Here is a 26,074-nt window from a genome sequence, read left to right as displayed (position 1 = left end):
GTGCTTACGTACACTTAGCTTAACTTGACAGAGTTTTTTTTCCATCATGATTCTTTAATACATGCAAACTTGACCTACGTGGTAGAGTAGGAGGTCCACTAAAGTGTAGAAATGTGCCTCATTCCAACAGGAACGTCATTTGTGACATAATTGGGATCACAGAGATTAGGTTATATCTTCTCATTGGCAAGTACTTTTCGGACATCTGCACCAGGCAGTGGTAAAAGCATTCCAGTGTGTGTGTGTGTGTGTGTTAATTGGTGGGCATACAACTTGTAGCATATTTAGGGTTAACCTGTTGAAGACTAAACTCGTATATACTCGGGCAGGTGTCTATGGGAAATGCTCGTTGTAGCAAAATCAGTCGGTCCTAAATGTGGTAATGAGCCTTTGTCACATTTCATTATAATTCACAGAAGGTAACAAGATGTATGCCTACTCTACCATAGCATCAAGTTCCTTTTGTAAGCAAAGACACAGTATACCATGATCAACCAAAGTGTGTGTTATTGTCAGGAAGTTCATCTGAAAGTCGTGCAGTCTCCTGACAGAAACCGAGCAAAGTCTTGAAATGATCTGTAAAACCAATTCTAAAAGATTTAGTCATTCTGATGCTAAACACCCCACAACTAGTGGGCGTGCTTTTCATACCACTGTGGATAAAGCTTGGCAAGAAAAAAAATGTGATGCCTGCAATTTGCATACAATATGAAATTGATTTTTTTTTTCACCTTCAAGGGCTACAAGGGTGCAGAATATCATTATTTCCCTCTTGAGTTGACCCAAGTAGCCTTACCATTAAAGGAAGTGAAAGGATAGAAACAATTCCCCTCCCCCTTTTTTATTCTGCTTTTTGAAACATTTTTTTCAGTTTTTGTTAAGTGCCCTTGTGAACAAGTGACTCTTTGTCTAAGACCATATTAGTGTAGAAAGTAGCTTTGTGTGTCTTCTTACTAGGCTATTGTCGCCACCAACATAATTATGTCCTTTGGCCTTCCACTGAATTATTATTTTTTTTTACTCCGAGGTTCTACTATATGGCTTCCATCCATGTGATGTATTCTGTATTTCAGCGTTCCTCATGTGATAAACATGTGGTTTTGCAGAACAATTTTGTGCAGTATTCTTTTGCAGAGTCCGTCAAAGAATTCTGTGAAAGTTGGGCAATATTGTCTGCCTTGCAATAATGTGCATATTGCTTTAGCTCACTCAGCCTTACATTTCATAAGTGGAACTGATGCTAAAAAGTCTATGCCCTACTCTTCATTGTTTCAAACTGTAGACATTGATCAAAATATTCAGATTGCACCTAGAAGGTGGCACAAACTTATCGGCATATATTTGTTGCCTGATAGATATATCACATGCAGCTAGCCTGAATAACTTTAAATGTCTTCTTTTTTTGTGAATGTAAGTTTCAGACTATACAGAAATCACCATCATTGAGTGCTGTTCTCAATGGATATCCTTTGTGGATTCATTTGAATATTACAATTCAGTGGGAAAGAGATAAAAAAAAAACAAATCTATATAGAATGATATAATAAAAGTGAAGAATCATGAAAGTATGCAATCAACAATATTCTGTGCAATAATATGTCCATATATAGGCCTACATGATTTATATGATTGTGTTTGGAATGAAAAGGAGAGATAGTGGGGATTTATTTTAGAAACGATCACTTAGAGTTCATTACGTCTGCGGATGTCCAATTTCATCCCTCAGAAATCCCAGATAATGAGCTATTATTCCACTCTCGGCGCATCGGAATGAATATAAGCAGACGGGAGCAGAGTAAAAAACCTGCCATGGTCTCCAGTCTCCCTCTGTGTTTTGTGTGTGTGTCGTATGGGTATCATAACCTTATTGTGCCTGGGGTCTTCTTTCGGTCGGATGCTCCCCTCTAATTTTGGCGCAGTGACAGCAAATGAAGTTGGGATTCAGACAGAACCGTGCGATCATACTGAAGGAAAATAAAAAATGCATGAAATGAGATACGGAAGAGTGATAGAATGACATCAAAGATTAACATATCGAATATCAGAAAAAGAATAGAATTAGAAGCCACACAACAGACACCACCATAGGAAGCAAGCAGAGGTATATGGATAGGAGGTATGTAAAGAAATTATAGCTCAATATTAGAACAGACAAACGAAAAAAAAAGGTAGAGAGGAAATCACTTTGAGAGAAATTAGTGAGCCACATTATAGAGAAAGAAAGATATATGGAGGAGAGAGATATATATATATATATATAGATAGAGAAATAGAGAAAGAGATAGAGGGGTAGATAAAGGATTGGAGGATGATATTATGTGAGAAGAGACAAGCTGAGTTATAGATGGTATAAGATGAAGAGAGAGATAAATGGAGAGATATAGAGGAGAGATGAAGAGGGGTATGATGACTACCATGATGTCGGAAGAGACAGAAATTGAGTGATAGATGGTGTAAGGTATAGGAGAGAAGGAGATAGAAATGGAGGGGATAAAGAAAAGGAACTAATCCTAAAAAAAAAATGATAGATATGGATGTTTTGTTGTTTTACAAAGAGAATAGGAATTAGTTTAAATGGCAAAGAGAGAGAAAAGGATAGATTTTTTTTTTGAATGTAGAGAAGCATACCAAACCAGAAAAGATGACAGTGCTGTTTGGTTGTGGTTTGACCTTGACCCTATGGACCAGATTTTGAGTGAAAGCTTCATGGCAATACCTACATTGTATATGGGCCATTCTCAGATTAAGTGTTCAATTCCATGTGAGTAAAACCGAAAAATCAACCACAAAGTAATACATTCAAAGACGTGTTTTCGGAAACTTCAAAACCGGTCAAATACGAAACAAAAAGTGGAACATTCTAAATGATGGCCATTCATTGAGTAAAAATGAATGGAAATAGAGCATCATTTTTGATTTTTGATCACCAATCAGATACGTTACCACAAATTTACATGTTGTAATGGACTCCTAACTCTGAAGTAAATTTATTGTTTTGATCCAATTTCTGTTCAGGAAAAGACATCTGTCCCCCCTAAAGATATTGCGGTTTTTCAAGAGGTAAAGATGTTGTCATCCCTTGCTAATTGGTAGAAATTATTTCTGTGTGGTAGTTTGAAATATGCTTTTTGCTGAAAGGAAATGTAACCTTAAGATTCACTTTGTATTTTTAGCAAATTTCGCTTACAAATAAAGTTTCGAATCCCACAAATCATGCAAAGGGAACGATCCGATCTGGAATTTCCACTGGAAACAAATATGAATTGCTTTCCTGGGGAAATAACTATTGAAAAACATCGAATCACCTTTGGTAACGTATCTGGTAAAAATATGAGTAATAATCTTAGTTGTGTATGAATTAATAAATATCACCTGTTTAATTATTGACCTCATGAATTGATGTAAAAATGAATGATGTAAGCCCAAATTAACAATTTTAAACATTGTACGTAATATTTAAACTATGAAATGTAGTGGAAAAGAGCCCTAAATGTGAAAGCTGAGTTCTTCATTCACAGAATATTCTCATCTTACGTCTGAATGTATTTATCCATCTGACTATAAATATTCATTAAGTTTTGATGGATAATGCAAACAAGGTTTAAAAATATATATTTTTTGCAGGCACTTAGAAAGAAGTAGGTACAGTCTCTATGAACTCGATATGCTAAACAGTTGTTTTACCTATGGTAACGTATTTGGCTCATCCCTTTTAATAAAAATGAATAAATAATTGTTCAACTTATCAATGAATCTTGAGTAGTTCTTCATATGTTGAAAAACACTAGAATAAATATGCAACAGAACACTGAAACTTTTCTCGGAAGCGTTTCATAAACTACTTTTTACTCTTTCAAAGTTTGGTAACGTATCTGGCGTACCGTAAATGAATCTGTAGGTGAAGTTACAGAGCAATTTCTACTGAATATTCTTCATTTGAACATAACTTTAATTTTTTATGGAAGCGTCATTCTATGCAGAATTGTTTTATGAACACCTTGTTTTACATAACATTATTTGTCACCGCGGGTGCCCTGAATTATACGTAACGTATCTGCTAAATCTGAAAAGCAAAAAACTGATATGCTGAATCTTAGCTTCGTCTTGTAAAATAAACGTTCAAAGTTGTTGCATAGAATATGAAAGTGGCTGGGTTTTATAGAATAGAACTTTGGAGTTTATGAGCACACAACGATTTGTTTGTAAAAACATTTACAATTTCTTTTCAGCATTTTGATTATATGGTAACGTATCTGTCGGAAAACTTGACATTGAATTGTGAGACACTGACACACAAAGAAAAATCATGTGGAAGTGTTGCTCTTTTTCACCTCTCTGTCCTTTTGGTGTAAGAATATAATCCTGAGGTCCAACAAAACGAAGCATGTAATGTGTAGGGATGAATTTTGACCAGATTTGATCCCCAGAAAGCACAAGACCAATGAGCAAAATTCGGTCACGTATCTGGGGTAACGTATCTGTGGTAACGTATATGGTCGATCATATTATTATGAGAGCGATATCTACCAAATATTTCTCACTTGTACTAAACTTTAATGTTGAATCGATGCGTCATTCCGAGGAGTAATGTATAATATACAATTTGTCTGACATTGCAATATCTGTCGCAGTGGGTGGCGTGAAAAGTATGTAACGTATCTGTCCAAATAAAAGTGTAGAAAACCGATATTTCAAACATTGTACCGTATTCTCAATAAAGAGCTGTTGCACAAAAAAATCTAAGTACTTGCAGTGTATGAAGTATATCCTCAGGGTTTCATATACACAGGGTCATTGTATAGTCTTGTTATTTTCGCAATGCTGTAACACTAAAGAAACTGGTAACGTATCTGGCGGTGAATTTGGCGACAGGTTTCAAAAGGCTATAAAAAAAGAAGTCAATAAAAATTTTGGAACTTTTTGAGTATTGTGATTAGCACATATGATATGCTCATCGTCCATGAAAATGATATTTGGAAAGTGTGTTTGTGGACGGAGAGGAGCAATAAAACATAATTCTGAAATAGCCGGCGACACTGCGTTTTGGGGGTCTTAACGAAGTTTAACAGCAAAATTTTATACAAAAAGGCAGACAACCGCATTTGATCGTGTTTATTTTTAACAAATAAAGTCCTCGTGATATATTATAAACATTTAGATAGTATCTAATAGGTTTCAGGGAACCGCAAACTGTCATGGAATGTCGGCGACACCAAAATTCCGTATTTGAACGCTTTTACTGAGAATGGGCCATATCAAGGTTGACAGTCCTTGAATGAGTTCATATCTGTGTGAGATGTGTGGTCAGTTTGACCACTGCATGTGGTCAGTGTGACTATGTAGTGTCATCTGTTGAATCTGTATGTGCCAGGTGTAGTTTAATGCCAGGACTATATTTGCCAAATTGTGTTCATTCTTATCTTACTTTTTATTACCAGTCACACCTGATATATAAACATACTTACTGATCTTGCATTTTGTTACAAATCCATATCATGTTGGTAGAAAGTTTTCCATGATGTCAACTGGTAATGTGAATCCAACATTGGCCCAAAAATTAGAATACTCTGCTGCAGTGCCTGAGTAAGTTTATCTCCAATTTAGACCCACCTTACTGTTTCCTTTTAAGTTTACTGTTCCACCATGAATTCTGAATAAATATGGTAATGATATTGCCTACTGAGATTTGTGTCTCTAGTGTCCTTGTTCAATCATCAGGGTGTTTTTTTTACCCCTTGAGGACGAGTCCTTAGTATACTCGGGCAGGTATTTATGGGAAATATACGTTGTAGCAAAATCAGATCGTCCTCAATGGGTTAAGTTTTACTCAAAACCTTGTCTTTGTAGGAAATAAGGCAGGCTGGAGAAGTGTCTGCAGGTACCCAGCAGTACGCAGCTTAGATGTTTACTGGGAATGATGCACAAATGTGTTTCTTCCTCGGTAGCGCTTCTGAATGTCAGTGATAGGTGTAGCTGTCAGGCGTGATAAGGAGGTGGAGATTGAATTGACTCCTCGGCAGACACAAATCTTAACGGGGAGAGCACGGAGAAAGGAAGTCAATACAATTGATGGGAGTGTTCTACACAATGCTGGTTGGGTAGACTGGATTAAAATGAGATGCAGGAGGAAATGTATAGCTGAAATCAGCAGGAATGTAGCAAACCAGTGACTGTGGGACAATCAGTGGATATGGGGAAAACAAATTGTATTTATGTATTATTTATTGTATCTATTTTTGTTTACCAAGACTTGCAAGAGGCAACCACCTTGTGATCAGTGTAAGAATCTTCAGAATACATACTGTACAACAGCAGATACAGCTGAAGAAGCTGCTTTCTACCCCATAACCAAAGTGTTCACCTTTAATGATGTATGCATTCTGAATGTGAAACTGCTTAACTTGGGCCAGACTGGTGTCCGCAATTCGGTGCACACCAGTTTTGTTTTCAAACCTGTGTTGCATTTTAGTCCTAGCCCTGTAGAGAACTCTAGAAATAAGATACATTTATTTTGTTAAAATCATGCCAGTGTAAAATTACAGAGTATCTTGAATTTGTCTTTTTACAATCGTTTTTCATTACTACTTGTCTGTAAATAGCAGTACTCTTGTAATAGAAAAACAAAATATAAAATCTTTTGAATTGTTTTTATTTTGTCTTATTACAATATGAATGATTATGCAACCAATCTCTTTTCTCTGAATATTGCATGATTTTCTTTCTTAATGAAGACATCTCTGGAGATGTGGCTTTAAAACCTGGCTTATAATACATGTAAGTCAATTCCAGATCATCAAAGAGATAAAACATGTGGTGTGCATATTGAATCAGCAAAGCTCTTTGCCATGCTAGTCATCACTCACAGAAAGTCGTCTGAAGTATTTGCTGCTTTTTCCCCCACAAGGTCAAAACTGGGGTGTGATTTGCAAATGTTAGATTTCACTATTCCATTATCAGTATATTCTGTGTGAGTGAATCATGACATGTGATCTTATAGGTTGGGATGATATATCATGAAATGTGTGTGTATGTGTGTGTGTGTGTGTGTGTGTGTGCAGTTTACTGAGTACAATGTTGTATGCAACAATATGAAGCAAGGCTGGAGAATTTTCACTGATAGGAAAATTATACTGTGACAGAAGGAAAGGAAAAGATTGAGAGGATACATGTATGTAGAACAGAAAAACATATTAACATTTTTAAACAAGTGGAACTTATACACTGCTGTACGTAAAGTATGTACATGTATGGCAGCTGCATGCACATATTTCTTTTTGCACCTTATCTGAGGATGTCACCCTGATAAGGTCCCTGGAGATTTGTGTCGGCTCTGCAGAGTAGTACCAGTGGGTCCTGTGTGGGAGGTACAGATGCCTGCTCTAGAGAATGCCTGCAATGTGGCAGGATAAACAGATCTGAGAAGATAAGTTATAGCGTGAAATCTTTAAAGGGGCATTCCAGACAATTTTCGTAATTTCACATCATGTAGTACATAAATCGAGAGCTCCATGTGTAGATTTGTGGAATTTATTGTGGTCCTTGAGCAGAAAAACCAATTCTCTGAAAATCTTAAACAAATTACACTGAGCAGTATTTACGACATGGTTCCTGACATATTTCAGAAATGTAGCAGTGTAATTCCATTACAATACCGCTTGCTTAACAAGTTCACCTGTGTAGAATCTATGCACACCTTCTTCTTTTGTTCTGCTCCCTTGCGCCCCAACTCATGCATTCCTATGGTGAGGCTGCCATAGATATGTCATCATCCTTGTTCATTGCAATTTGTTTAGATATGAATTTTGAAAACATTCTTATTCCTCTTCCCAGTCACTATGAATTCTGAAACTCTTATACTCAGTATAACTACAGTAATTTGTAGTTGTTCAAATGTAAAAGTCTGAAAAACCATCTGGAGGTCTCCTTTAAAGGCTAGAAATGATATGAGCAGTAGAAAGTGGGAGGATCCTATGCACAGTCAAGGAAAGAGGATTATTGTCGTGGATGTTGTTTCATCACATCTCATCTTCTGTTATCTATTCACTGTCATCTGCTCTTGCAGCATTAAAATGCTGACACGACATTCCCTTATATAATGTGACATTTGTGTTTGTGTATGGATGACAATCGCTGTGAAGATAATCCCACACATGATTTAATAAATGAATTTCTGTTTAAGTGTGGATGGTGATGTGAAGATACATGTATCCCCAGCATATTTTGATAAACGGTATTCTCAAGTCATGAAGGAAGGAAAAATCCTATCTGATATTACAATAGCTCCTTGTTAACCCATTCCTCATTAGAATCTAGTGTGCCATGCAAAAACCTTGTGAGGGGATCTTAGAGATTAAAGCCACTGTTTACCATTGGGAGCAGTGATATATAAAATGCTTGTGTCATCACATTTGATGCATACAAATGTATGTGTAGGTCAGTTGTATCACAAAATATCGTGCAATGTAAGAAATTCACAATAAAGCCTAAAATGTAAGGACATGTCACTATTTTCCCCAATAAACCATAACTGTAGACGGCTTATTCTAGAAACAATTCTATTATAACTTTTGTTCAACTTTTTTATATTCAACAAAAATTAACATTAATTATACTGATAAACATTTTCACATTGGTCATTTCTACCTTTGTATTACTAACTCACATTTAAGAACTATTTTGAAGCACTAAAGTTGGGTTTTTGTTTCAGCTGCAAATGGTTAATTATGCCTTTAACTTTCCTTTGAAAGAGTCGAGTTCTTGATATCATGATTTCTGTCGAATAGATACAGTTTTACTCTCAGCAGCATTCATTGTTTGTTTTCATCAGATGACATAAGTTTTCTGTCCTGTTCCCTTCGATCGAAATAGTGCAAATTTTTTTCGTAGCTGTTTTGTGATGAAGTTTGTTCCATATCTGTCACACACAGCTGGCGTGGCAACTAAACTTATTCATGGTGATGATCCCAACAGCCTCCTCGGACAGCTTGATTGGCACCGTCATGTGTTGGGGCCTCTGTATACATGTCAGCATTTGCGCTCTGCAAATTGGCAATAAGTATTGTTTCTGCTGAAAGGAATTGTTAGTTCCATGTGTGTTGCTGTGTTGTGTTCCCAGGAGCAGAGAGCTGCAGCTAAATTGGTACAAATCAGTTTGCGTGGTGCTTGTTAGCAAATTATTTTGAATATCAGCAAATTAACCCAACAATGTGGTATGGAAATTGATTTCATGTGTGCAAAGAAATCGGTAATCGCAATCTGCTGTGCACTCTTTATGTAAAACACGATATATTCGCAGCATGAAAATTTCGCGAATTGCAGCCGATGGGCTTTTTCGCACCATGAAATTTTCGCGAATTGCAACTGGCATCCAATGCATATTGTGTAGCCAAGAATTTTGCGTGCATTTTAATTTCGCAAATGTTGGCGCTCGTGAAATTTGCAAAATTAAAATGCACGCGAACATTCCTCGTTTTACGGTATTGGCTAGGGCTCTATCAGAGAATATGTGATATGTGTGAAAATATTCATCATTAAACTGTCAGTGGCACTTGAAACTGATTCCTATAGTATCATAGTTGCTATGATAGTTTAGCCGGGATATTTTGACAGGGTACGTGTGTTGTATGGGAATAACATGGGTAGTATTCAAATGCCAGGCGATGCGTGTACAGTGATACATGATTACTCCAAGACAAATCAGACTCCCAAAACTTAGCCAAAGGAATAATATGGGTTTAGTGCAAAACAATAGTATTGAAGGTATTAGTTATATGTTGATAGATGAGGTGTGAGACTCCTTTTTCTAAGGGGGGGGGGGGGAGGGATGGAACTGCTTTGAAATACTTTGGAAAAAAAAGTAATTATGCAGACACATTCTATGTCTTTAAAATGTTGTAGACTAGAATCCCTATTACATTTAGAATCATTATATTGGTACATTTTTTTGTTGGTAAATTTGTACAGTGTATGTGTATTTTCCGGATACGTAGCTTGTTCTTGGTCTGAGTAACCCACACTGTTCAGCAGTTGGACAGGAAATTCATGGAACTCAATATGTTGACATGTTTTTCACAATCACATATGGCAGCATAGGGATAAAATTAGGCATATTCAGGGTCACCAAAAATCAGTGTTTCTTATTAGGGGTATGTCCGTCCGCAGCCCTCCCTGCATGGACGGGTGCTCAAGTGGCAGCCGACCAACCTCTGGGGCCTAATTAGATTTTCCGTGCGATCTGCCCCAATTCCATGGAAGTGCCCCAGTACGGGTTAATTAATATTTTGAGAAGGGGGAAAAAGTGAACAAAAAGAAATTGAAAAATGTAAATCATATACTACAGTAGAGGATTTTGAGTTGCATTAAGCAAATTTAGGTAACAATCACTACATAGCCCCAAGAAGCCAAATAGCGATTCAATGTAGCAGTTTATTTATTTTTTTCAGATTTGTGTCTTGAATGATAGTAGCTGTAATAAGAATAGTAACAGTTGTAATAATGGTAATGAGAATGATAGTAATAGTTATGATAATGGTAATAAGAATAATGATAAGGATAATAGCACTGATCTTTACAAACAGAATTCAAATACCCCAAAATGTCTTTATGAATCCACGAATAGATTAAAGGTAAAAAACGTACTTGTGAAATGTGATTTGCCCCCCCCCCCAAAAAAAAAAAAAAAAATCCTTTGTCTTTTCCAAAAGTTGTGATTTCCACACATTCACTGTAATTTACTTTGACATGCATTTCTTGAAAACACCTGCCTGAGTATGCTCGCTACTAGTCTTCGACGACACTGACAAACATAACTATGTAGTGCAGCTAATGTGCCTTGGAAGAGTCTTTTTTATTTTAAAGTATAGTCACATGATTTGAGTAGCTTGCTATTATAAGTAAAAATGCCTGGTTTCTTGGCATGCACTGATTGCATGCCACAAAGACCTTGAGATGCTCTAATTTCTCTTTTTGAGGTCCATCTTAAATCTATATTTCTATTTTTTTTTTTTCATCCTTGTTGGACAACGGCCCAGGATATGAGCCAAACGTGGATACACTCAGGGCCTGCTGTGGGAATCATGACCACAAGAGTTATTCAGGGTATACAGGGGACACTGGAAAAAATTTTGATAGACTGAAGGATATGTAACACAAGCTTCACAAAAAGCATCAAAAATGAATTCTTTTGTCTATAATTCCACTGTATATGCTGCAGAATCATTTCCTGGCCAGCAAAATAAAGTTGGCGGTAAAGTCACCTCAAATTTCCAAATTCTGTTTCTGTGAGTATATTGGCATTATGGTATTCTGCCCTTACACCACATCCCTCTCATACTCTCTTCATTTTCTGATTTCTGCTGAGAGATTATTCTATATTTTCTCTCTTTTCCCCCTCTTTCATCTTTCATCCACACATAAATGCAATACTCGCTTCTTTCCCAGAATCGGGAAATGTTAACATGATTTATTTGATAAAATGTCAACATTTGATCAAAGATGAGGTAGGATTTAAATGGTAAAGTTTGCCATTTCTTTCATTTCACATACTTTACTGATATCTTGGAAAACATAACAACTACCAGCATCATACATTTTATGACTTGGAAAATGTTTCACTTTTTTTGTTGTGGGTCACAACATGCAAATGATTATGATTAGGGAACGAACGTAAAGTGAGAGATGGTAGGCTCTGACATTTCTGCTGGCGGGATCATCATTACTAGCCTCACTGCCCCGTTGTCATGGTGACCTGAAGCATAAAGCAATTTGAGATTGCAAAAGACCCTGCTCTTCTCTCATCAAAATGAAGACATTCTGTCAAGTGCGTGTTGCACATATGACCCTCCCTCTGGCTCTGCGTGAATTGTGTTTCATGTGGGACATCCGCTGGTGTAGTCTCCCATCCAGACTCAGTTGCAGTTGTAGATGCCGAGCTTCTTTCTTTTGTTCTTTTTTTTTATGGTGAATGATCAGAATGGGAGTGCACATCCATGTAAAAAAAAAATTATGCCTTCCCCCTTAATTTATGATGAGCAAATTTATTGTTGTTTACTGTCTCTGCCATGAGGCTGGACAGTGTCTGATTTATACCAGCGGTAATGAGCCCCCAAATCTTACAGATGCAGAAGTTAGTCTGATGAGCCCCCAGATTGGACTCGCTTAACTCTTTACGTGCCACGTTTGCACGTCCGACTCAGTCGACAGCGTGCCGTTTTCGCATATTCTGCTCAAACCACAAACCCGTCCAAACCGATAAATCACCAAATGCAGCCGTACAAAGAAAGCTTTTGTTGTGCTTCCATTCGTCTCACATATAGCTTGCATTTTATATGGTGATTGACTATCAAGCGGTGTTCCCTAATAGATTTACGTGTAAATTCTAGGTTTCTGTTACTGTTTTGTGTGCAAAAGTCATGCCTTTATAGTGAATGTAGTTACTGGTCATTTCAAAGAAAAACAATCATCGATTTGTCTTACAATTTTCAGCAAAGCAAAGCTTGGCATTTTCTCTACAACTTTGCTCATTACATGTTCAGCTTAATTTAACAGAAATCTAGAGAAGGAGGTGCTAGCTTTCCTGGTCTACATTAAAAATTGATACTCTGTACAATTTTGTCTTACAGTTCATGCTGTGATTTAATCGTATGCTGTATAGTCAATTTAGAAACTTGTCAGCAGAGCTTTTTGTGCTTTCCAACAAGCGAACACAAGGTCAGTCCCAAAGGCTACGATTAATCTTTCAGCGTTGTACCTTTAATTTCCACACTCTACGCCAAGCGGCTCTTTGTCTGGTGAAATTAAAAGCAACATGTTTTGTTGTCTTCTCTGATCCACCTGCAATATATTGATGACTTTATAACCCAGAGGGTCTATGAGGATTCATGTTGGGATTTTCCATACTGTAAAACAATTACCTCAACAATGTGAGCTGTGCAAAGACCAGTACTGTTATTATGCTGCACTCATTTTGACTCAACGGAGACAAAGGTTGCTGGGTTCGAACTGAAACTCCTATTTAATGCGGTCGATATGTATCAACAGTCTTCATGAATAATCTGTGCGTGAGTTATCTGTCTTTGCTGTGTATATGGATGAAAATAATAGAATATAATTTCATTTTCACGCATACACACACGTGTGAAAGCAATTTGTATCAGACCTTTTCACAGTATAAATCTCAAGAGAGTAAATGCATATATTCCATAGCATTTGGCAATGCTTTTATGTTTTATGCTTTTATGAACAAGAGTTTGGATTATCACATTTTCCCCCTTGTTTATTGTGTGCTTGCTAAGTTACCCAGTTGTTTGAAATTTTATAAATAAATGAAAACAGCAACACCACCACCACCTTCAAACTTTGAATTGTCACCTGTGTATAGCAATAGATCTGAGCTTTGGTCTATACCTCCAGACGGCCCCCTGAGCTTCAACTGCCTGGCACATGGCAAGAGAGGAGTAAAAACCGTGAATCAATGCCCAGGTTGTTTGCTAGCCATTTGTGATGTCACAATGAATGTATGATTCCTGGAGTTTGACCCCCACCCCCAACTATACCCAATCCATGATACATTGTATGCATTTCTGATGCATTGTGAGGCCCCTTTTCTCTGAGATGGACAGATGTGTGAAACGTTTAAAGCGCCCCTTCCTGTCTGCACCCCCCCCCCCCCCCCCCCCCCCCCCCCCCCCAGTGGGCACTTGTCAGTCGGTAGCAAGAAGCGCTATGTATGATTGGGTTTCCTCCCTGGCACGCCACCATTTCACACTTGGGCTGTCGTGGCACACATGTATTGAACATGTGTGTGTGTGTGTGTCGTAGAAATTAGCCTGAATGAGCTAAGTTTTAGTGCTTTGAGCAGACCCGGACACAGCGTGAACACTGCACTTCCCGTACCTATCACCTCTCTCCCTCATTTTTGGAGGATTATCACACGACTGCAAGGTAAGCCTCTCTAGATTGGAGGTCTGTAATAAAGTCTCCTATATTTATATATCATTTCATGTGCGTGCATACTTGCTCGCTCACGATGCTCGCAGGTGTCCGAGGGAAATTGTGCGGGAAAAATTTTGCTTGCTTCGTTATCTTTGCGTACACAGACCAGTTGGGGGGGGGGCATGTTCCAAGAAGGTGCAGTGATTTATACTCCATCATTTCATCCTTCTGATGCTGAAGGCTTTCATGTTTTGTGTCGCTGACAATTTGGCTACGTAAAAAAAGCGTGCGATGAATTTTCTTTATTTAGATTTCATGTGAAAGCAGAATGTTTCTTTGTGCCAAATATATTTCTTTTATGTATGTATTTCCATTCTTCACTAAAAAGCAAAATAATTCTGCATGTGGCATTCATCAATTTCATTTTGTTATCATCAACAGGTGCGTATGACTTTAGATACACGGTTTACCAAATGAGTTTGGGAATTCAAAATTTGTGATCTCTCTGGCTGAAGTATCAAAGTGAAAGAAACATGATTACAATTATTCAATGTTTCCATGCAACGCTAAAGACTGTGTGAAAGTTTTCCTTGAACGCTTTCTGAATTAAAATGCATATACGTGTATTGCATTTATCTAAATAGATGAAGTTTGCTTTGATGGGATGTATCATTATCATATGTGACCCACTACAACAAAAGGATCTGAAAGTCGGGGGGGGAGGTCAATTTTCTGAAAATGACATGACATTATTCCCCAACTCTTCTGCTTTAATTTCATATGTAACATGACTCGGAATAGTATTTGGTTGCAATTTGTTATTGATGTATAAACATGAGCTTGTTTCAGGCAAAACTGAAGAACACTGTCAGATGTCTTACATATTCTTTCTAGCATGTGGCTAGTATCTTCTGGTCTCCATTTATTGTAAAATTCATCTTTCCATTGTAAATTTTCTCTTCCCACAACAGTGTGGGTAAAAATGTTTATATTGAGATCATTCTTTTGCTACTGTAGTGCTGATTTTGTGGAATGAGTAGCCAGGTGAACTTAGGGATGAGATAAACACCAGACAGTTTCCAAATCTTTTGCCTGATGTTTGGGAAGTTTTTGAAAAGCACAAAGAGAGCCTTCTGGATTATGACAGGCCATATAAATGCAAATTATTATCATAATTATCATACCAACACCCATTTGATTATAAGTCCAATTTTAGTGTAGATGCAGTCAATGTTGAACCATGACTGGGAGGCTCAACATCTGTGAAAAAGAAAAAAAAAATGTTGAGGATGTACATTGGGAAGCAATACCTACTTTTTCAAGTTTTAAAATGAAATCCCCAGAAGCCTGTTTCAAGGCCTGGTGGAGTCTTGGTTACCATGGCAACTTGCTCTTTGATCTTTGAGAGGTCCTACTGAAGATGGGGTGATTGTATACTCTCCGATGCTTTGTGACCCAGAAATGTCAAATGATGGTGAAGACGTTTTGATGCAGTGAAGAGGTTCTGAGCACTGTCCAGTGGACTTATTTGCTTTTTTTTCTCTGTTTTGTGAGTAGATGCTGTTGTCTTTCTGAATGATTATTTTACCCTACTCATGTTGTAGCCACAGCAACAACGCAACAGCTGAACAAATACAAGGTCAGTTGGAGAGACTGTATTACTGCAGCTTAACATTTGCTGCTGAGTAATGATATCAGATGAGAATAAAGGTGGTTTAAGTAATCATGATAATAATAATAAAGGACATTTATATTGTGCAGCTACTATGATTAATACACATTACAAAGTAGTAATCACAGCATACATAATTCAAACATAGAATGCATTGTTCAGAAGATGAGTTTTTAACCTGACTTTAAACTTAAAGAAAGAAGACTGCTGCAGTGAATGCTTTTAGCTTTTGCAGCCATGGCATACATGTATCATTGCATGGTATGCTGGCAATGTTTTTAACAATGTATACATAATTTTGGTCTCACAAGTTGTGTAGCGCTGTGTATGTGTGGGCTGGATATCTAAGGCAGACTGCAGGGTGGACTGAGTAGGATGTAGCGTAAATTAGATTTGCACCTGTCTGGCATGAACTTTCTGTGCAATTTTCTTTTCATTTTTTTTTTTTTTAAACATGCAATTTGTAAGCTTTGATGTTTGGCACTACCCATAGTCGCATTCACAACCACCAGGTATGTATGACTCTTGGAAATCAAATTTTGGAATGGGATGCGAAAACTGTTAAAGGGAACATAAACCCTAAGAGAAATTTTCACTCGATTTTTTTTAGAGAGTAGGCTGAATTTTTTGGCAACAATTCCGCTTCAGTGATTAATTTGATTTCTGAGTGCGAAGATTTACAGCACTTGACCTTTGACTGTGTCTGTAGCAGTGTACCCTTATCACCACTATCTCGCTCTCTACACCGCCCAGATGAAGACATCTATGCTGGACGTTGGGAATTTGTGTCCAGATCATAAACGATGAATCAGTGGCCAGTGCCAAAAGGGCATATTTGTGGTAGGGAATCTGTCGGGACAGAACTTCTCAGATATTGCGGAGAGTTGAATTGAAATGGATGATTCTGCTGGTTGAGAGGAGAGGGAGAAAAGAAAAAGAGAGAGAGAGAGAGACAGCATCTTTGTGAGAGAAGGGAGATGGATTGGTATGGAGGAGAAAGAAGCGGTAATCGTGATATATCGATTTGTCATCTCACGTAGTACAGAGGGGAAAAGCGGAAGGGTCGACGGGTTCGGCCACTTTACGTTCCTCATCATCTGCAAATGATTGCCGATGAGATTCTTTTGATTGATATCATCCGCGCTTCCTCCCGACGAACTCCCAGCGAACTCCAATCAGTGCATGGAGGAGGGGGGGGGGGGTAGGGGTGTAGGGAGGGAGGGGCCATTCTGATGCTGACATATGCCAGTGATCTTCTGTCAATTTGCGCAGCAATAAACGTCTCTCAAATGTCAGTCTGTGTACCACGAATGACTAATTGGTCTTGTGGTGGCCAAGGACAGGGATTGCGATGTGAGAGGCAGTAGCCATTATAAGCTTATGTACCTTGTGATTGTCTGAGTATGAAATGAACGACATGCATTCCATTCCAAACACTGGGTGCTAATTTTCGGTTCCCCTTCATATCTCAATTGTATTAAAAGCTTTTTGATTTACTCTTCTTCAATGCTGCCAATGCTGTAGGGTGCCTCTCTATATAGAAAGCCTGCGATAAATAAAACTAGATATATTTTGATCATGCTAAACAGGCAATGCCAGTGAATTTCATTGACACAAACAAAAATAAAAAATGCATTTCTTGTGTTGTGAATTTACTGTGAAATAATAACACTGATCAGCAAAGAAGTGACATGCAAACTAAACAGAAATTAATCTGATCGGGAAAAGGAGGATAAAAAGAAGTGAACTTTGATGAGGCGGAGACCAGGAATCTTCAATTGAGTTGAGATGGAAAATCTTCACGTAACATTTTGAGCTTGATGGATGATAAAGGACAATATCGTCATGGCAACGGAAGAGTGCTACCTTGCAATCACGGATTCTGCCACTCTCACATGGCACACACGTGGAAGTCAACATCAATCAGACTGTACACTCCATGCAAATAGAAGTGTTTCTGTCTGAGAATTACTTTGACTATTTACTCACTCGTCTGACTCCTACCACTTATAATACACTTTCTGTACATCTCTGCAGTACACCCATATCTGCAGTTCAACTGTTCATTCTGTCCTCAAGGGCTAGTTCTTCTGCAGATTTATTCTACATTGAAGCTTTTATGTATTCATGTGCAGTAGGCCATCATGAATATGAAAGCACTGGAAACGCGAGAATGCTCGCCCCCCTTTTTTTTGCACAATACATAGGAATACATAGGGTGTAACCATTTTGGGGCCTTCCCCCCCCCCCCCCCCCCACACACACACACATTTATTTTTTTACCCCAAATAAGTGGCAACAACAACAAAAATGTGGTTAAAGTAAAAACATAGTTCTGATAAGGGTTTGAGAACCCGTCTTGCACCATTTCATATTTGCTAGCTATATATCGAAAGAGGCTACCAAGAAACTTACCTGGCTGATGCGATTTGCCAGGAAGATGAGTTGTTTTGGAGTAATTTGAGCTCAAAAGTAAAAGTCGGTATACTGAATTTTATTACAGAAGGATCCAGGTTAACTCTGTCTCAGGGACAACTCGGCCCTATTTCAGACAATTTACTTGCAGTTTGTAATCGCTGTATTCTGCACATAGGCACAACGCTCATTTTGTATGCGCGCTATTGCAAAAGAGCTTCTTTGATGTGTGCGTTGTATCAACTTGGCCTATAACTACGACCAGCCAGAACACGAAGCGCTCCCATAACAAAACACTGTACGATCCAGAGGGACAACTCAGCCCCGCGTCAAAGCGAGGCCGAGTTGTCCCCGAGTCCAAGTTAGCTTGACCCCGATCGAGTACATTGTAAGTTCTGAGATGCGAACCTTTTTGGTTAATATTTCGCATTTTCGTCATCACCCAACAAAATCTTGTTATTACAGCATTATTTCACACATTTCTTAGGCATATGTGTACATTTTGGAGCAAAATTTGACAATTTTGCAGGCATACCAGAACTATGTTTTGCCTTGAAGCTTTTTTGCCGATTGTAAGTGGTACCAAAGCAAATTTTGTTTGGTAAGACCTTTTTTTTTTTCGCCTGTAAACTGAAGAAACCTAGAAGTGGAATCCAAAAGTTGTGCTGAATGACTTTTTTTTTTGCTTGTTAGCTGATGAACTCCCCCCCCCCCCCCCCCAAGTTGCACCAGAAGTATAAACTGGGTCCCCCTCCTACATGTACTTTTGAAAATGTGGCACCGGCCGTGCATTATGATTGATAGTGCAATATTTCTGATAGGTCTACATTATAAAGCTTGTGAACTGATTTTCAAAAACCAAATCATGCCTCCAAACTTTAGAAAGTTTTTGAGTTTGTTAATGTTAACCATCTATTCCTAAAAATGCAAAGATGCCAAGTGTTAAATTTTAGCGATAATATTGTAATATTTCTCACCAAAAATACTGCAATGCTGTGTATAAGATTGACACCCCTGTAAATGGGAGTAGATTTGTGTCATGGACTCTATCGAATCATGCTTAAACCTTATTCTGCCATCTTTGCCAACTGACAGGCACGTTGTCTAGTGCTTTATATGGTAGGATGTTTTGTGATACAACAGACCTACACATATGCATCAAAAGTGATATCTTGAACATTTTTTTAAACACTGCTCCCAAAGGTAAATAGGACCTTTAATATATTTTGCACTCTCTACCTCTCATTTCCATGCACAATGACCATGCCTTTTCACTCCTAAATGCGTAAATGTGTTCCTTTCCAGATCGAACACTAACGTGATTTAATCCTCTTGGCCCCTGGAAACATGCGACATTTGTGACCTAGGGTATATACACCAAAGCCCTGCTAGCAAATATGACGCTCGCTCTGTTACCCCAGGGGTTACTTATTCACAGAGCTACCTGCTAAACCCCAGGCCTATTCAATTTTCCACAGCTTACGGTCGGCGTGAAACCTTGAATTAAGGCCCTGTGTTCGCTAAATGTCACGCTTTCCCTCGCACCCATACATGCACTATTTTATTCACCCTTCCCCTCATCCTTCTTTCTTCTCCTCTTCCATTTTCACCTTCTCTCCCTTCCTTCTCTCCCCTCTCTTTCCTTTTCATCCCTCAAGGCTTCGTGTGTCATGTCTTCGAGCCATGACCCATTAATTTTCTTGGTCGTAGACTCGTTTGGTGTGAAAAGAATTTAGGTTGAATATTCATACTGTGAGTGGTGACGGACTAGGGTATGGAGGATTAAATGCACAAAGCCCTGTCCACGATTCTGGCAGCTTTAGAAAAGGAAGGGCCATTAGAATGTGACATACTTCAGGTGCTTTAATGCCCTAATGGTTCATCAATGTCACTGTATTTGAGCCATGGTAGTTGTTTTGAGGATATAGCAAAATATAGCTCAGGCCCCTTTTGGCTTGATAGTAAAATGATAATCTTGATATACAAGTTGGCTAACCAACCAATTTAATAGAAGTAAATCTACACAAGAATATGGGTTAATAATCGCTTCTTGAACCAACCCATTTAGACCATGTGAACATAATACATCAAATTAGCGACATACTGGATTTCTTCATCTATATTCATCATATAAAACATGAGACAGTCTTATCAATATTATAGAGACTCTATATCCCTGAAAACTTACTACCAATGGGGAACCAAGCATCCTATGTACTGTGTCTATCAGGAATCATCATAACTCCCAGGCATGTGGGATAAAACAAAGTATATCCCCCATCCCTTACACAAGAAAGTAGAAGCTAAAGGTCATCTTTTGATTGCTGTCAAAACATGTTACCATTACTCACTGTGATGTTCCTGGAATGAGTCAAAAGGATGCCCTCCGATGCACCACAATAATGGTGTCTCTCTTACCCAGGGTAGCCTCTTGCTTGTCAGCGCTGTTTCCCCCCAGGAGTCGACCATTATCGTTTCCCCAGTATTGCCAGTTAAATGTTCAGATGCTGAAGTGTGTAGAGCGTAGAAAGCATACATCTCGTTCAAGGAGGAGTAATGCACAAGACAGAATTTGAACCCAGATCAGTAAACTATATACACTCATATTGAAGTGAAAATGGTATTTTTACATGAAAATCTAGTACAATGTCTGTATCATGAAAATATTTCATCGAAAGTAATTTGGGGGTTGAAGCCCATATCATATATGCTGGATAGGTTTTACTGGATATTATCATCATTGATATCATGTGGCGCTGTTGTAAGATATGGTGATATGAGTAATCTCAATTAAAGTTTCAGGAATAAATTCCCTGAACTGAGTGCATTTATTCCAGATACTTGCTCCTAGCTGACCACACTGCTACATGCATATATTTTACTTGTAGCACTGATCGAGAGCATCTGGTTTCAAGGCAATGACTTGTGTATGTTTTGGGATGGTTAAAGCAGAAACAGCCTTGCATTTTAGCAGACATGCTATTACTCTGGATGAAGACAAGTATTGTAGCATTTTTTTTTCACGGATGATTAATGTATCTCAGTCATCTGTTCATCCATTCAGCCCACTACATTGTATCCCCAGGACGTCATTAGCGCTGTGTGCAAACAGGTAGCTGATTGAAGTGACAGATCTGGCATCACATCATTTTGGTCTCTTCCTACCCCTGTAGTCCTGTTCATACACACATCAAACATTTTTTGAGAATCTATTTTTGCATTGCGATGTGAAAATCGGTCCAGCTTGATTGACTTCCTTTTGAAACCTCATATTTGTCTTGTGATTGTCTTGTGATATGTTTATTCCTTGTAGTGTAGTACTTAAAGGACAAGTTCACCTTCATAAACATAAGGATTGAGAGAATGCAACAATATTAGTAGAACACATCAGTGAAAGTTTGAGGAAAATTGGACAATCGATGCAAAAGTTATGAATTTTTAAAAGTTTTGTGTTGGAACCGCTGGATGAGGAGACTACTACAGCTTGTGAGTCATATGCATACAACAGTACAAAGAAAATGTAAAGAAAATTCAACATATTTTCGCTTTTTTCGCATAATAAAAGAGCACTTGACTTGCCTCTTTCTAAAGGCAGGGGGAATAATATTTCCCATAACATTTGTCAATAACGAGTCGGGGGAATGTGTACTTTTTTCAAAAGATGAAATTTTGTGAAATTCTCTTTATATTTTCCTTATATTGTTGTACGCATGTGACATCTAAGTTATTCACACATTGCAGTAGTCTTCTCATCCAGCGGTTACTGCACAAAAACTTCAAAAATGCATAACTTTTGAACGGATTGTTCGATTTTCCTCAAACTTTCAATGATGTGTTCTACTAATATTGCTACATTCTCTCAATCCTTATGTTTATGAAGGTGAACTTGTCCTTTAAGAATATATATAAGAAGATGTTTTTATAGTGTTCTACACAATATTTGCCTTCTACCCGCCAATGCCTGGTGAGCCTCGCTTTAAATGCATTACGGGATAGCTTAAGGGACAAACTTGCCCCGGTTTTGGCAGCATATGCACTCATGTCACGTTTATCCACAGGTATTTTTTTTTATTGAAGATTCTATCTCTTTCCATCATGTGACCAGCACATTGAAGCCCTGCAGTAGTGAACTACAATTTGTATGACTCTAGTAACCACGCAAATCAATAACATTTTTAGCTTAATCGTAACTGAAGAAAAAAGTAGCAACGAAAGAAAAGCAGATAAAAATTGCATTGAATTGCATGGGAACTGAGACACACGCAAACAAACCGGAAGTGACAATGCTCCCGAGGAATCCCACAATGCATCTGTGACAGGGCTCTGCAGCAGGTGCAGATTGTTGTTGTTTTGTTTTGTTTTGTTTTGTCTTGTTTTGGGGGGGGGGGGGCCATTGGTGATACCAAGAAATGGCAAACAACAGTCAGGGTTAACCTGTCGAGGATGTGCTGGTTTTGCTACAGCAGGGATTTCCCATACAGACCCCTGCATGAGTATAAAGGACTAGTCTTCAGCAGGTTAAGGGAATTGCCTCATCTCAGATTACAAAATGTTGCAGTGTTTAAAGCAGACTGTTCTTGTTGCTATGCAACATGCAAAACGTGAAGACGGAGTGAACTAGAGACAGGGACAAATCTAGAAGAAGTCAGAGAAACGGGATGTCTGCATTGCTGTGTGTAAGAATGGTAGGAGGAAGGGAAAGCGTTATGTCATACCATGTAGTTTGCAAGGTCCATCAATGACCAATTAGAGAGTCACCTGTTCCTTTTCCTGGCCGTAAATTGGGATCGAGGGATGAGCAAACTCCAGGTCTGTCTTCGTCTGTTACTTGCCGGATTGAGAGGAAGAAAACGGCAGCATGTACAGACATCTGAGGATACGTGATTCACTGCTGGAGTGAGTGGGGTCACAGGGATTCCCCAGGGGACAGAAATTGTCCACGTCCTGTCCAATCAGCCGACTCTGCGGACGTGAGAAACGAGCTCAGTGTTGGCGATTGGTTGTTGTATCTTGTTACGACCGCTCATTTGTGTTGTCAAACAGATTCACATTGCAGCGGACTACATGTATCTTGAGGCATGGACTGGACAGTTTTTCCTGTGTGCTATATGTGCGGTTATTTCACACTGCATACATATGATATATAACACCACTGAAAGTACGGTACTCTCTGCTTCTTGTTGAATTAAGAACTCAGCATTCGACGATGACAATAGTGTCAAATTGCAGTGAATGCTGCTTTTTTTATCCAAGGCATAATGTGCGTGTATATCACTAAATATTATTGCACATATGCACACATGCACACATTGTACTAGATTGAGTTTCATTAAAAATATAATGTGATGAAGGAAAGACAAAATAAACCTGGACATTCAATTTGTGCATCCCGGAGGAAGGAGCCGGAAATGAGTGGGAGTTTACTGGATTACATACATGTTCATGCACATTTCCAGTTGCCATAACGAATGCATGACATGGCATTTAGAGTGTGCAGGATTCTGTGGTTTTGAGACACAGAATAATCATGTGAGTACAGGGTGGATTCCTGGTGTATGCTGCTGATTTTTTTTTTCTCCCCCTAAAAGGAAAACCACAAAATGGTATGATAAAAGATGAGATACTGCAAGTATAGGAAATGCCTTCAGGGAGAAATGTGAGTTGTTGCTCAGAAATGTATCACATTTATCTCTTCGCCAAACTTTCCTTTGTAAAAGTGGCTGTGCCTAAGAAGAAATGTCCACGTTACTGTATATGCCATGTATTTCGCGAGTCTAAATTTTTGCAAATCGGGAATTCCCGACGATTTCGCGAGTGGTTAAATTCGCGATCGTGGAGTCTTGTACTGAACGGAGAAATGTACATGCGTATGTCACATCCACATCAGGATCAGAGTCAATATTTCTGCGTGTCTTGAATTTCGCAAATAGCACCTGACTCACGAAAATAAAAACCTCGCAAAATATTCGGCGTATACAGGATATCCCACCCATTTCCATTTGGATTAAAAGCAATGACAACAGTGTTTGTAGTTTGATGATATGTAATGGTAACAATTATTTTTTACATGTTTTGCATTGTTTTGTTTTGTTTTTCTCTTGTGTTTTCAGAGTTGTGATGTGGTAGAGGATGAAAATGAGTCCTTCGTACTAATGGCTGTCTTCCACGCCGTCGAAGAGGGAAACCTCGATGGGATCAAGGAACTCGTCGATAACCTCACGACCTTTGACCCAGACCAGAAAAACAAAGTAAGTACACCATGTTCAGTGATTAATCTGTTTGTTAGCTAGCACAGTATAGCATAATCATTCATTTATAGTAAATGTGAACTCTGTAAAGTTAATGATTATGCTAAGTCTTCTGTCCATTACTCAATTCTTTTCCCCATTTTCTTCTCATTTTCATTTCACTGTGATATCTATTTCTAAGGTAATGTCATTGCTGTAAACATTTCACAGGTAGTCTGGTAAATTCTTTCTTCGCAACGTAGAATTACTTGAACAGTTTTCCCCATTTAACCAATCTCTTACTGGGACAGTAGTGGGCCATGCATTAAACCTATAACAGTTACCATTTCAAGGAACCAATAGGTGGAAAGTGTATGTTGACATTTTTTGCAGTTGTTGAAAGCAACAATAGGAACTTTGACAGAGAGATGTGCATTTGTAGCTATCTGGCTGTGAGCCCTAGGAGGCCTAGCTATTGTGTTCGTCTTGAGACGGAGTTTGGTTTGGGAATGGCAACAACACATTTCTTCCACATATGCCTTTTGTCTAATATTTCCTTTAATACTAATGTCATACCTGTATATTTTTCTACATTTCCCAACCATTGCATGCCGAACCTCACTGCATCAAGATGGCATATCATCGTCCTTAATGTGTACCTGGATGTTGGTATAGATATAACTGGAGTCTATAATAGGTACCGTACTTTGTCATTGACGTCATAATATTCTTGTGCCTACTGTTGGGTATGGAGGTTGGCAGACAGGGTGGGGAGGAAAATGGGTGGGTTGCCCTTTGATGTTTGTGGGGCATACCTGAAGGGGAAGGTGTTTTTTCTGGGATGATTGCCAGGGGTGACTGCATATAAATTGTAATTAAGCACAGGCTTTTTTTCAAAGGCTCTCATGCTGTTGTTAACATCGACAGTCATGAGGAGAGAGCTGGAGAGCTGATGTGGGGCCACCAGTGCAAGGGTCTACAGTTGTGATTGTTATTCATGACTGGGAGAAAGCCTAATCCGGACACCACTCCTAATGAATAATTCAGTCACTTAATGATTGAGTAGTTCACTTCAACCAATAACATTGCTTTGTTCGCCCATCTGCCATTCAATAGTGCAAATGAATATGCATGAGTTGATTTGGATGGAGCTCTGCTGATTAGTCTGGATTTTTTGCTACCAAGCACGTCTGCAAAGGCCACACACAAAATCTGGCAATTCAAGGTCATGAGTGAAAAAAAAGACTTCTCTCCAAAGGCCCTCATGCACCCCTTTCACACTTCAAAAGCAAATTTCACCCGAGATCTCCGAGAAACTTTTGAGTGATGCCATATTGTGAAAGACATCACAGGTGAACCATTGTAACCACAACACCTTGGTGGCCATTTTGCACATGTACATGTACGTGCCATAATGTGTACAAGTATGTCCTCATGCACCCCTTTCACACTTCAATAGCAAATTTTGCCCGAGATCTCCTAGAAACTCCTACATGACACTGTAATAGGAAAGGCATCACAGGTGAACAGCAAGCACAACACTTTCCTGGCCATCTTGCGCATTTTGCGCATTTTGCGCATAATGTGTACTTCCTCTGCAGAGGAGCAAAAAAGCTGAATTCAACTGGGAGCTCTTTCGCGAGTGTGGAAGAAATTTTTTGAGGGTGTTCCATCTTTGATTCCCCATTGAATCTCTAGGGTGATTCTCTGAGTGACTTTAGCATGAAAGGGGTATTACATGGTCTTCACTCCTACCCGTACTGCCTTGTATGAACGACCCTCTGCTTGTTACACCTTGTAGTCACTACAGCAGGGCCTTTCACAGAGG

At 38.7% G+C, this 26,074-nt stretch overlaps 1 protein-coding gene across 1 annotated transcript in view; it reads left to right on the top strand.

Moving 5' to 3' along the window:
- The window catches only part of LOC139739348 (death-associated protein kinase 1-like), a 159,654-nt gene that overhangs the window by 106,006 nt on the left and 27,574 nt on the right, over positions 1-26,074 (top strand). Inside the window, exon 11 of the mRNA XM_071649965.1 lies at positions 24,130-24,267. Within this exon, the coding sequence (XP_071506066.1) occupies positions 24,130-24,267 (138 nt within the window). The remainder of the gene's footprint in view (positions 1-24,129; positions 24,268-26,074) is intronic.

The sequence above is a fragment of the Diadema antillarum genome, unplaced genomic scaffold (genome assembly GCF_040938485.1).
Source record: "Diadema antillarum isolate AM-2024a unplaced genomic scaffold, OU_Dant_1.0 seq00000798_RagTag, whole genome shotgun sequence".
NCBI lineage: Eukaryota > Metazoa > Echinodermata > Echinoidea > Diadematoida > Diadematidae > Diadema > Diadema antillarum.
Note: the sequence above shows the minus strand (reverse complement) of the source record. Positions and strands in the feature narration are given on the sequence as shown.